The sequence below is a fragment of the Camponotus floridanus genome, unplaced genomic scaffold (assembly GCF_003227725.1).
Source record: "Camponotus floridanus strain SB8 unplaced genomic scaffold, Cflo_v7.5 scaffold3, whole genome shotgun sequence".
In the NCBI taxonomy this organism is placed as follows: Eukaryota; Metazoa; Arthropoda; class Insecta; order Hymenoptera; family Formicidae; genus Camponotus; species Camponotus floridanus.
Genome location: NW_020229436.1, coordinates 2,049,083 through 2,062,939, shown reverse-complemented (window position 1 = coordinate 2,062,939; position 13,857 = coordinate 2,049,083). Strand labels below are relative to the sequence as shown.

Genomic DNA, 13,857 nt, shown 5'->3' with positions numbered 1-13,857 from the left:
AGAACTTGATTAAAAATACTCACTTAAAAATTGCGTTCTAAAGATGGATATGAGATGTATGTAATCAAGAATCGAGAATACAAAGCAGATTGGATTTTGTAAAAGCTGAGATAGCTTTTGCACTCGATCGACGAGAAGACGACTGAACGTGCGAATTTTGTCTACAGGATGGCCTGAACAATAGAACCACCGGCGTGGAGATCAAGGTAGCGGATATACAGAACAGTCCGCCGGAATTTCTGGATTCGCTAACAGGTGTAGTACGCGAGGACGACCCCATCGGGACCCTCGTGATGACCGTAAAGGCTCGAGACGGCGACAGGGGTATGCCGCGGAAAATGATTTACGAATTAGTCACTAGTGAGTCTAATTTCCTCTTTTTTATCTTTATTCATGTAATATGAAAAATTATAAATTGTCCTATTTAAATCAAATTCAAATTCTGCAGAAATTTTATTTTCTTTTATATATATATAAAGCAGATTAAAAATAACAATAATGTTTATAAAGATATGTAAATAATTTGAATATTAATATCATTAATATTGACAAATATATTAAAGATGTATTAATAATAGTCTTGATGATATAGATTATAATCCTATTTAAATCAAATTCAAATTTTAATTTTATTTTCTTTTATGTAAACATAATAACAATGTTTGAAGATATATTATTAATTATTTGCAATTATAATAATTTGCAATATTAATATTATTTATATTAATAAATATATATTAATCATTTATATTCTAATAATATGTCTTTTAATTTTTTCATATCTCATGTGACAGATTGTCCTATTTAAACCAAATTCAACTTCTGATTTTATTGAACAATGTTTAAAAATTTATTAATAATATGTAAATAATTATAATATTATTAATACAATATTAATAGATATATATTAATAATAATTTCAAAATATCCAATATAAATGTTTAATAGTAAGATTCGCGAAGACTTATAAATACGAAGAATCGCATAAGAATTTCTTCTCTCTATAATAAGCTTTTACATCGCGATCTCGATGTTTGCAGACCCATTCGACTACTTTTTGCTGGATGACGACACGGGCGAGCTGAGGACGGCGAAACCGCTGGATCGAGAGGCGTTGGAAAACTCCACGGGCGTGCTCACGCTGATCGTGAAGGCCCGTGAATTGATCGATGGTATGCCGGGCAACGATAATTTGACGGTATCGATAGCCGAGGCGACCGTGACGATTAAGGACGTCAACGATGAGCCGCCCACGTTTAATCGACGCGAGTACAACATCGAGATTCCGGAAAACGTGCCGGACGGTACGCCATTGCCGCATCTGGACATGACGGTGAAAGATCCGGATGTTGTGAGTGCACGTCGATTTATCCCATTACCTGTATCGTGCGTCATCTGATGCACTCTCTACGATTCGTCCAATCGAGCGAAATGGGACGCTGCTGCATCCGTTCATCAACACGATCGACGATTCGATGCAAATGCATTAGTTATTGCCTTGTCGAAAAATCAAGAGAAAAATCCCCGATACACGGTAAACGCTTGTTAACGACATTCATATTAATGTATTCGTGTTTCTGTGTAAAGCCTGATGTATGTTTGCCGCAACAATAACGATGCGCGGAAAGGCATCGCACGATTTTACAGTGCACGCGTGCATTTAATTCGGTCCGCTTATTAAATTAATGCCGCGCTTTTAATGGCAGCGTAAATGAAAAACGTCAAGTATAAATAATTCATAATATATATTATAAAGTTTCGATGAAATTCGAATTATTATTACTCGTCACAGTTCGTCGTTCGTCATCGATCGCTGGTCGGCGGGAGGGAGCAGGTATAAACGTTAGCACGTTCTCATTATTTACGCACACGTCTCATTTCGCTCTTCTACCTGAGAGAGATTCCATCTCGCTCGCGGCAGAGAATAAAACCGCTTTTCCACTTTAAGGGCTTAAACTCCGTGTTCTCCCTGCGTCTGGAAGATATAACGGGTGCATTTACCGTGGAGCCGGTGTTGGCAACCGGTAGCACGTCTGTGAACATTCGCGTTACGAACGGCTCGCTTGATTATGAAAATCCTAACCAGCGAAAATTCATTATTTTGGTAAGTCAAATGGAAACAGTTTTGCCCTTTTCCAATTAGGTAGATAAAGAGAATTACTATTTTTCCAGAAAAAAAATAATCTCATGTAGAAAAATTAAATATAATAGAAATATTTCATAACATATATACACATATACAGATCGATTAAAGTAAAATTTCATTAATAATCTTGCTTTTAATTAGATACACATATGCAATAATTATAATGTTAACAGATTTCTCTGTTTTTTTTATAATTAAACAAATATGATAAGAATTGCGATTTTGTTCCTCCAACTGGGTGAAAAATAAATTGTGACAATTATTGGTTTTCAGGTCGTCGCCGAGGAAGTTCACACGAACCCGAAGCTCTCATCCACGGCAACGGTAACGATCTCCATTACGGATGCAAACGATAATGCACCTTCCTTCAGCAATCCAACGTATACGGCTACGGTGTCCGAGACGGCCGTTCCGGGAAGCCCAATTATAACGATCACAGCGAAGGATCGTGACAGCGGACGGTAAGGGCTCGTTAATTCCCGCGCTTTGTTCCACGAGACTTCAAAGCGCGACTTCATTGCTTCACACGTCACGGTTCTATATTTCGTAGCTTTGGTACCACCGGCATAGTCTACCAATTACTCGGCCAAGGTGCGGAACACTTTGCGATCGACAAGAAAACCGGCACCATCACCGTTGCCCCCTGCCCGACGCCCGGTACATCGCCATGTCTAGATTATGAACAACAAATGGAATATTTTCTCACTTATAAGGTAACTCTATACAATTGTATAATAATAGGCATAATTAAAAAATATATTAATTAATATAATATATAAAAAATATATTAAAAAGCACAAAATCTAGAGAGTAATATTGGTATAATATTTTATAATTGAATTAAGTTTTTATATATTATTCTTTAAAAAGTAAAATTTTATTCTCACAAGTAAAGGTATCCAACTGTCACTCACGGATTCTAATAAAACTTTGTACACTTGTAAAATTATGCAAAATAATAGACATGTATTTTTTTTTATTTGCTGAGAAGCGATTTTAAGGACAGAAACAATTCCTTGTATACAGGGTGAGTCATTTTTTTAAATGGAACCACCTACTTTTTATTGTATATTCTTGTAGCTCATCTCGAGAGCTATTACAATAGATGATAGATTACAGAGTTGTTTCTGCCCTCAAAATCGCTTCTCCGCAGATAAAAAAAAACACGTGTCTATTATTTTGTATAGTTTTACAAGTGTACAAAGTTTCATTAGAATCCGTGAGTGACAGTTGGGTACCTTTGCTTGTCAGTCCACATCTTTTCTAACAGCATTCGGTGTATTGTATTTTGTATGGAAAACAGTAAACATATTGCAAGTAGCCGACAATAATACGGTTAAACAGATACTTTTTTTTTCTTTTATTAGGCGACAGACGATAACGGAGAAGGACAAACAACGAGCGTTTCGTTACGTATCAGCCTGGTAGACGCGAACGACAGTCCGCCGCGTTTCTTGCAGGATAAATATCGCGCGGTGGTAGACGAAGGTGCCGAGAAGTTTGAGCCTGAACTGAAGGTGCAGGCGCGCGACAAGGACAAGACGTCCAAGATTACGTATGCCCTAGTGGGTGGTAATGAACTGGGATTGTTCGCCGTTGATCCAGATACCGGCGAGATCACTGTCAAGAGTCCGGTCGATATGACCAACGCCACCCACGACTGGATCGCCTTGACGATACAGGCGAGCGATGGCATATTCGTCGATTCCGCTCTCGTCAACATCACCGTGCGCGATGTTAACAATAACGCTCCTGTGTTTCCGCACGATATATATACAGCCAGTATCGCAGAGATATCGCCGATCGGTGAGTATCCGGATTACGCTTAACAACACTTGCGCGAATATAATCCAGGACCTGGCGAATGGAATATCTATTCCGAACAGTGTTATAAGAAAGCGTTTATTGTAGGGATTTCTATCTAGATCTATTCCTGTCGCGAATTTCGAAGCATTTCTTCAATCATTGCCACTAAATTATAATTAATAATTAATTATATAATTATATTCGGTTTTAATAGGAACTGTCGTAGAGGAGGTAACCGCGACAGACGCCGATAGTGGAGTTAATGCAGAGTTAGTCTACAGAATACAAAAAGGAGCTTTCGACGATTTCGCTGTTAATGAGACCAGTGGTGTCGTCACAGTGTCCCGAAAGTTGGATTATGATGAAAAGAATACATATCACGTAGAAGTCATAGCGTTTGATAAAGGTAAAATTATTATCACGTCTCTAGATGAACAAAATTAACAAGAAACAATTATAACATCAATTTAGGAGCTTGTAGTCGTTATTTGCTTTGCAAGAAAGGATTGAATAAAATTTTGGTATTCTGTGAAAAATAGCTTAACATCTTGTTAAAATTATTACAAATTTTCTTTACATTTCATGACATACTTGTCTTTTTATTTCAGGAACACCAAGTCTAACCGGAACGACGACGCTGATGATTGAGGTGGAAAATAGCAACGACAAGGCCCCGTATTTCACGCCCGAAACGCAACGAGCCGAAGTTACAGAAGATACGCCAATTGGCACCGTTTTCACAACATTGAAAGCCACCGATCCGGACAGCACGAATCTCGAAGCTTTGAACTTCGCCATTTCCGAGCCAATCACCGCTATTGACAGAAACGGCCAGCGCGTCAACGACAGCAAATCTTTCAGGGTACCAAAGATATTTTCGTTTTAACTTTTGATCCTAAAGTCTTTCAATCCACGTAATAAGTTTTCCGCTCATAAAAATAAAAAATTGTTCTTGGAGAGAGAGAGAGAGAGAGAGAGAGAGAGAGAGAGAGAGAGAGAGAGAGAGAAAGAGAGAGAGAAAGATTCTATAAAAAAAACATATACATTTTCTTACAAAAAAAGATACACTTTTTCTTGCATAAATTTCTAATTAATTTTTCGATTTGTAGATGTATAATCTATTTTAATAGATTATATTTTTTTATAATTAAAATATTCCCTTATCTCTATTTGTTTTTTTATTATGTTTATTCGGTTTCGTAGGACTTCTTTGCAGTCGATCGCGCTACAGGACAAGTTTCCGTTGTTCGTAGTCTGGATCGTGACGTAGCGGCCACAGTAAGCGTTACGGTTGTTGTAAGCGATACCACGGCGCCCACATTACAGCAAGGACGAGGTAAATAAAATATAAATAAAATATATTGGACGAGGTAAATAAAATATAAATAAAATATATTGAAGAAAAGAAGAATAGGAAATACTCTTCGTCATTCTTGCATGGTGTACATCTTTCAGGCAAACTAGTAGTCACTATCATTGACGTGAATCACATGGCGCCAGAATTCTTGAAACCGTGGAGCCGAGAAAATCCCCGTTATCTGATAGAGATGCAAGAGGAGCAACCCACCGGCGCTGTCGTGGGAGCTTTCACGGCAACGGACGCTGATAGTAACATAGCGGGATACGCCATCGATCCGCCGAGTCCTTACTTCAATATTGATAATATTACCGGTAAGTTGCTCACATCTAAAATCCCCATGTCAATCTCACGTAAACTTGTTCCGGGAAAGATGTCGTCGAAAACCAATTTACAACGGTTTGACATATTATTAAGATAGCGTTTTACTCTCGTGACATATCAAAGGAATCTTGTGAAAGCTCTCGATGAAATTTTCGATATATCGATTTACGTAAAATATTCTTGACTTCCTCTTGATATAGAAAAATAAATCACTTATAAGCCAACGATCTTTGCTGATATCATCATCAAGAATAAATTGAATGCATTCCAGAATACGACGACTTGTCAGATATTTAATCTAATCATTCATTCTTGAAGCTTCTTCTGAGTCTTGCTTTTATTTACAGGGATCGTAAGAACTAGTCAAGTGATTGATTACGAAGAAACGAAACAATTGGAATTCACGGTAGTCGCTTACGATTCCGGAGTGCCCCAGCTTTCTACGGCCGCTAAAGTTATTGTTACCGTGATTAATGTGAACGATCAAGATCCAAAATTCGAAAAGGAACTGTACAACGTATCAGTGAAAGAGAATTCTCCACCTGGCACTCATGTTACCGTCGTGAAAGCTACAGATGGCGACGAAGGACCTTTTGGCGATGTCACCTACAGCTTAATTGGCGAACACGCCGCTGACTTTAACATTGGTAAGTTAGCAAAATCGGTTGATTATACTGTAATGGTATAAGAACCAACATTAAATTGAAGCTACAATTTGCAACTAGTTTAAATTAATTCTTTTTTTGCTTCTTTTCTTATTATATATATATATATGAAAAAATTCAATTTTTTATGAATATTTATATAATCTTATGCAATTGTTAGGACACGAAACCGGAGAGATTACTGTGGGTGGTGCCACAGTTCTCGATAGAGAGATGATGCCGGAAATCACTATAACGGTGATGGCTAGCGACGGCGCTCATGTCAATTCTCGACGAAGCACCGCTGTACCTATAGCTGTCAAGTTAATTGACGAAAATGATAACAGGCCGATATTCTCGCAACACAGCTACAGAGCATCTGTCGCGGAGAATTTGTCCGTTAACCCGCCAGCACCTATTCTGCAGGTATCACTTGAAATCTAATGTCTAAAACAACATTAAACATGTTTAACTCCATGAAATTATAATTTATGTTACAAATTGGTATTATCTTTTTTTCAAATCGTAATGAAATTTTTTAATGTAGTAAAAATTTAATAAATTTATTAAACTACAATCTTTTCGTAAAAAACTATCAAATTATCTTTTTAAATTTTTACATTTTTCAAAAATTATCCTTTGAACTTTTCATATTTTTTAAAAATTTTTACAAGATGTTTAATGTTTGAAATTATAAAAGTTTTCGAAAATATAATTCAAAGTCATGTTGCTTCTTAAGGTACGAGCCGTAGATCAAGACGAAGGAACGAATGGTGAAGTTTGGTATACAATCATCAATGGGAACGAAAATGAATCATTTTCACTAAACCGCGAAACCGGCATTCTATATCCCGCTGCCGCCCTTCTTGGCAGAGCCGGTTCTTACAGGATTGAAGTCGAAGCACGTGATGGTGCCGGAAATGGCCCACATTCGGACAAATGTTATGTCGATATAAGAGTTACTCCAGTGAATCAACATAAACCGCAATTCGTGATGCCGGAATTGACGAACGCTACCGTGGAAGTACCAGAGGTATGTTTGAAAAAATAAAGGTTTTTTTTTGTACAAAATAAAGTTTACGAATTATTTAAATTAAAGCTAAAGTATAACAAAAATATACACAAGATATATAATACAACATAATAACATAATAACAAGATAACATAATAACAAGATATATAATACACAAGATATATATAAAAATAATATAAAAAATAATTATGTAAATTATAATATACTATTATAAGATGATATATCGATTTTCAGAACGCAGGTGTTCCGAATTATCTAATATTAACAGTAAAAGCAATCGACAGAGACCCTGGCGAGAACGGCCGTGTTAGCTATCATTTGAAGGTCGGCAATAGAAATGTTCAAGAAACTGAGGAGTTCTCTATAGATCAAGAAACTGGTGAACTTCGGTCGAAAATCATCCTCGATCGTGAAATTAAAAGCAAATTTGAAGTAAGTAATATGTTAAACCATTTCTCTTCTGAGCGGAACGATTAGGATTCTATATAAATTTCTTTCAGCTTGTTCTTGTGGCGGCTGATCATGGTAGTCCTACAGCTTACGAGACATTGCGACTATTAACAGTTCAGTTAGTCGATACGAACGATAACGTGCCACAATTTTACGAAAAATATAATTTTCATGTGTCAGAAAATCAACCGAAAGATTATTTCATTGGCAAAGTAACAGCGGAAGACAAGGATGAAGGTAGACATGCCAAGGTCTACTATTATATAGAAGCAGGTAAATATACAAATGCAATATCGTCATGTATATATACAGAATGTTTAAGACATTATTTTCTTGTACTCGTGTTCAACAAATGAAGATTAATTTTGAGTTAGAAAGCTTTAACTGTTTTGCACGATATTTCAATTTTCAATAAATATATATATATATATATATATATATATATATATATATATATATATTGATTGATTGATAATTAAAATTTACTTTATCCTTGCAAATATATTGTTCATTTTTTTACAGGAAACGAAGGCTATGCCTTTTATATGGACAAATCTGATGGTAGTATCTACGCAAATAAGTCATTTGATCGCGAGATAAGAGATAAGTACATCCTCTCCATCCTCGCGTCTAATGATCCCGATCTTTACATCAATTCCATGCAATCCAGTAAGCCATTGATTCACAATCCTGAACACGGACATGTGAACGTGACGATAATCGTGCTGGATGAAAACGATAATCCACCTATCTTTGAGCGTAATGATTATTACGCCGGAGTAAATTCTATGGCAAATATAAACGACTTTGTAACAAAGGTAACCGCATCCGATTTGGATGTGGGTGACAATGGAACTCTCCATTACTATGTCGCCAGCGCGAATCTTTACAAATACGGTTCGGAAAAGCCGAGCGGCTCCATAGTGCCAAGTCCATTTAACGTCACCCAGGATGGTAAACTTGTCACGAGTGGATATATGGCAGAATACAATCAAGATAGGTTTATCGTTGAAGTCATCGCTAAAGAGACGGCAATTCCGGAAAGATACGCGATGACTAGAGTTCACGTAAGTTTCCCCAGTTAACTTCTTTCCCAGCCTAACTTTTTTTATTTCTCTAAATTACTTTTAATAATAAAACATTTTAATTAAATATTCGTTTCTATTTTTTTTCAATTAATTTTTATTGCTTCTTCAGGTATGGGTATTTGAACCGTCTCAGTTAATACGAGTTATACTGTCCCGGCCTCCGGAAGAGGTGAATAGTGAACGCGACGAGATTGTTTCGGAATTATCCAACGCCACGCAAAGCAGAGTCGTAGTGGATGACATTAGATATCACGTTGATGCTTCTGGACACATTCGTAGAGAATGGTAATGACAATACAAATATAATTTTACTCTCTCTGCTATTTTAATCTATTCTGATTCATAAGAAATATGTAATCTACATGAAATTTTTTTGGATAGGTGTGACATGTATTTGCACGTTGTCGAACCGAAAACTCAAACGATTGCACCGATTCCACATGTACTCAAAGTTATCGATGCGAAATATGATTTCTTGAAGCACTATTATGCCGGATTTGCTATTGAGAATGTTGTGGTGAGTGTTGTATTTTAAATTCTAATATAAGATTGTAATAAATATTTACAAACTATATGGAATAAATTATCTTATGATAGAAGAAACAAAATAACATTGTTTTATATAATTATCCAAACATATTGATAAATATGCTTAATCTATTTTTGTTTCAGCCTGCATATGCTGGAGTTCAAGAAGAACCATTCGATCCTGCACTCGCTGCTCTAATAGCTCTCTTAGTTGTTTTGCTCGTAGGAGCAGTTACTGTTACAGTAGTTTGTTGCTGTTTACGCCATTGGTAAGGACAAATGTTAAAAAATATGGGCTTTTATTCTTATTCAATATATTTAAATCTGACGTTTTAGGGTAATAACTGTGCCAAATGATATACGTAAGAAGGACGGCCTAATTAAGAAACAGATCATCGACGAATTAAACACGACAGAGAACCCCTTGTGGATCGAGCAGTAAGTTTTAATCACCAAAAGAATTTTAATTATCAAAAGAATTTTATCAAAAAATGCGTAATATATGATGAAATGTTTTCCTAATTGTAGAAAATTGAAACTCTACGAAGAACAAGAGTTAACGATGCAAGTATTTAGCGAACCCGAAGGTGGTCTCGGTGGCGAGAGACGTGGCAGTGGCGTAAGCATCGGTATGGGAGACACGTCTCAAGATAATACGTACGCTACTATACAGCATCCGTTGCCTACAAACAGGCATCGTCCGACCACGCCAGATTATACCACGCTTCCAGGAAATCATAATGTACGCCAAATCTAATGATCAACATTGTAATCGCGCGGTCTTGTTATACTAATTTGATTAATTTTGATTAGTGAATTTTTTTAGGACATCATACAATTTCAGTAATATGATGTGTACATTACTTTATAAATTGTGATAATTTAACATTAATGACTTGGGAATAGCAAAAAGAAAATGTACATTTTTAAAACATAAGAGAGAGGGATATTTGTTCTATCAGAAATTTCTTTTCATTTGAAAAAACAATATATGTGCACACAAAAAAAAACAAATAGCATTAATGACTGTCAACGTGGCTTGCTTAGAATTTAAAATATAATTTCTAAATAATCGTTATTTTATTTTGCGCTTTAGTTATACGAATCAGCAATGGGTTTTCAAGGATCAACATTCCAGCCTTCCCCGAACGTGATGCCGCAACTGACGCTCGACCGCGATGGCCAGCCTCAATTCGTTTCGGGGCTAGTATAAACTGACTCTGACTATGCGGGCATTTTCAGTCCTCCCCTTGCCATCCCTATTCCTTCCACTTTCTATCTTTAAATAAAGTCCGTTGCCGTACGTTGTACCTCTTTGTCCGCGGCTCTTGTTCATTGCACGCGCCTCTTCGGAGCGTACTCTTCGGGCGACTCGCATGCACACACCTCTTTGACAATAACCGAGTTAAATATTGGTCGGGTTTGTCCTGCGAGTAGACGCGTGTAGAGAAGAGCGACACGACATTCGCGAGATCTGCCCTATCTCTTTCTTTCCCTCTCACTTATGTGACTTTTGCCATGATCAGTTTGAACTCTTCCGCAAGAGCTTGCGAAGAACTCAAGATGAAGAGTGACGACGAACGACACAGTCAATATTACTGGAGTAATTAATCCCTGTAGCTGGTGTGTGCATGTATATATGTGTGCGTTGCCAACCTGGGGTCCCATCTGACTTTACCGTTAGACCTACTTTTTAGGAGAATCAAAAAAAAAAAGAAAAAAAGAAATGAAGAATATAAGCTAGGAGATAAAATAGGCACTGTGAGATACTCGACACGACCGAAGCTTGGCACGACAGATATATGTATATAAGTGAATGTGTAGATTCCGTCCAGCCCAGTTTTTGTATCATTTTCCTCATTAGTTTAATATTTATGCGTTTCCGTACGTTACATACATGCGTTCCAATCGTGTAAACGCATCTTGTACGTATGTTTTACAACGATCACTGCCACATTTTTGGCATCGACACGATGCAGTTGTTGTATCGGTCAATCAAGTAATCGAGCCATTGTTGCTAAGTGCACAATAGAACGTAATTAAGATAGCGTATACACAATTTTTAAGTTATATTGTATATCTAGCGTATTTATTTAAGATAGTACGTTTTAAATGACTGATATTTTTTCTTCCCGATTAAACTGTGATTTGATTGCGCCCAAGTATGAGTGCAATGATTTTATTAACTCGTAATGGTTTTGCACGAGTCACTGGCGATGGGCGGACATAGTCATATCATAGTTAGATAAAGTAATGAAGACGTTCGTAGCGAATTCTATTGCGTCATTATGGCGGAACAATATCTAGCCTTCAAGAAATCGTGTCAAATTTACACTTTAATAGCATCTCCATAAACCGTCCTCGGCTGAGAACATAGATTGTGACTCTCGGGAATTCTCCACGGACGTCGCTTGCCGTAAAAACGTATCGCAACTACGTACTCGATAACTGCAGTAACTTAACTTACGAGTTATTTCTAAGAATATATTTAATGTAAAACTATTATCGGTATCATGATATTACTAGATGGTTATGAATATTCCAGTTAGCAAAAGTATCTGTTTATTAATTACAAATTTATTGTAATATTGTAACATATTTTATGTAAGTCATTAATAAAAAATATTCGTACACCAGACATTCTAAGTTATTGTATAAAATGGATTTACTTCAGAGGTATACTAACTGGCATTTTCAAGAATTTTGTTCATCTTTTTTTTCCTTCATCTCCTTAGGGACATCAGATTTTTGAATAGTTTTGTTCTTTGGTTTTGGCGTATAATCTAATGTCTCGATTATTGCTTCAGGTTGATCAAGCCACAATTTATATCCTTTTGTCGTGGGAAATCGTTTAGTATTCTTACAAGTTAGACATGTCCATTTGATTCTTTTTACAGGCTTTGATGTTAATCTGACTCTAGCTGTTTCTCCAGGTATAAGTGGAGTTTGACAACACTTACATATGCTTCTCTTTAAATTCGGTTCTCTAGAGAAATCAATAATTTTCATTAATACAAGAATTCATATATAATAAAATAAATATATATATATATATATTATATATAATTCTCTTTTTGGAAAGACCAACAATATCTAGGAACTTACATGCGTAATACTGCTTTCTTGGCACAACCCATCATATTATTACCAAAATAAGATGCTGTACATTTATCTACTGATGCCATTAGATGACTAGCCTGTGATGAAATTTTAAATGATATAGCAAGTTTAATAAATTTTTAGATTACTTTATCAAGTCAAGAATATAATAAAGTTAAATATATAAAGAATATACAAATAATATATAAAGAAATTATCGAAAAATATAATAAATTTCAGAGTTTCATTTATATATACCTGATATAAATAATTCATTCGTTCAAAAATATCTTTGTGCTGACAAAGTTTGTTCTTATTTCCTGCAAAGTAACATGAATTAATTACATATATATATATATATATATATATATATATATTTAAAAATAAACTTTAGTAATATATAGCTTACCCATCATGAAATCAGTTTATCATTTATTTTAATTTAGATTAATAATTAATTTTTACATCGAAAAACAAGCATATAATACATCACTTTTAACTGTTAATGGATTCTTATAGCTTTGAGGTTGAGGTTATGATTAAAGTAGACTACTGTAAGCAACATACACATCACACACATATATATATATATATATATATGTATGTGTATATATATATGTATATATACATATAGTATGTAGGAAATTATATACACAATGAAATTGTCATATAAGAAACAACACTTTCAAAATGTTTTCTTTTTTATTTAATATTTTTGTTACAAAACTTTCCAACTGCAAAATTTTTCATATATAAAAATATATACATAGAGATAATTAAAAAAAAAGCTCATTTCACAGTTCTTTTCATATATCCTTATTAAATTATATCCTTAATCATACTTTATACATTTAGTAACAAATATATATATAATATATATATATATATATATATATATAAACTTAATCTATAATCATATCAGTACTTTTTATTTATAGACTACACATTTATATAAAAATTATAGACTCTATACATTTATATAAAAATTAATTATTAAAACCTTTTACAAAAAAATTGAACAGATAGACTTAATTTCAATATATTTTCACTGTATGCAGAATGCAAACCATTAACAGAAAATATGGATAAGTTATTAAAGGCATCACAAAAAGGGCAAGTCAAGAATTGAAAAAGCAATGCGACTATTTGCATATTGTTCTAGCAGAATATGGCTATCATTATAAAGAGGGGGTCACTTATCTTTACTGGGTCTTTTGAAAGGACTTTTTTTTCGGGGTAGTATTTTTTCTTATTGAAATCAAAGGAGATATGGACAATGAAAAGATACTGAAATTAAACCTATCTTCTCAATTATTTTGTAAAAATTTTAAATAATTTAATTTTTATATAAAAATAGTTTAGTGTCAAGGAGTCTTTACATA

At 34.9% G+C, this 13,857-nt stretch overlaps 2 protein-coding genes across 3 annotated transcripts in view; one reads left to right on the top strand and one right to left on the bottom strand.

Annotated features, from left to right (window-relative positions):
* The window catches only part of LOC105252132 (cadherin-87A), a 185,298-nt gene extending 173,627 nt beyond the window's left edge, over positions 1-11,671 (top strand). For both annotated transcript variants that reach the window (XM_025410179.1, XM_025410180.1), the window contains 22 exons: positions 168-360; positions 1,041-1,351; positions 1,949-2,104; positions 2,420-2,607; positions 2,697-2,859; positions 3,514-3,952; positions 4,167-4,358; positions 4,561-4,814; positions 5,156-5,288; positions 5,408-5,623; positions 5,981-6,280; positions 6,459-6,703; positions 7,017-7,310; positions 7,545-7,742; positions 7,811-8,033; positions 8,283-8,827; positions 8,958-9,133; positions 9,230-9,365; positions 9,521-9,645; positions 9,713-9,814; positions 9,905-10,118; positions 10,473-11,671. In XM_025410179.1, coding sequence (XP_025265964.1) covers positions 168-360; positions 1,041-1,351; positions 1,949-2,104; positions 2,420-2,607; positions 2,697-2,859; positions 3,514-3,952; positions 4,167-4,358; positions 4,561-4,814; positions 5,156-5,288; positions 5,408-5,623; positions 5,981-6,280; positions 6,459-6,703; positions 7,017-7,310; positions 7,545-7,742; positions 7,811-8,033; positions 8,283-8,827; positions 8,958-9,133; positions 9,230-9,365; positions 9,521-9,645; positions 9,713-9,814; positions 9,905-10,118; positions 10,473-10,589 — 4,920 coding nt within the window. In that variant the 3' untranslated portion in view covers positions 10,590-11,671. The remainder of the gene's footprint in view (positions 1-167; positions 361-1,040; positions 1,352-1,948; positions 2,105-2,419; positions 2,608-2,696; positions 2,860-3,513; positions 3,953-4,166; positions 4,359-4,560; positions 4,815-5,155; positions 5,289-5,407; positions 5,624-5,980; positions 6,281-6,458; positions 6,704-7,016; positions 7,311-7,544; positions 7,743-7,810; positions 8,034-8,282; positions 8,828-8,957; positions 9,134-9,229; positions 9,366-9,520; positions 9,646-9,712; positions 9,815-9,904; positions 10,119-10,472) is intronic.
* Positions 11,672-11,721: 50 nt separating this feature from the next.
* Positions 11,722-13,021, bottom strand: LOC112638437 (ribonuclease P protein subunit rpr2). Its single transcript, XM_025410181.1, has 4 exons — positions 12,885-13,021; positions 12,734-12,795; positions 12,482-12,573; positions 11,722-12,362 (listed from the first exon to the last, which is right to left on the bottom strand). Exons 1-4 carry the CDS (start codon positions 12,889-12,891, stop codon positions 12,071-12,073), a joined length of 453 nt encoding a protein of 150 aa, XP_025265966.1. The 5' UTR covers positions 12,892-13,021; the 3' UTR covers positions 11,722-12,070.
* Between the last annotated feature and the right edge of the window lie 836 nt (positions 13,022-13,857).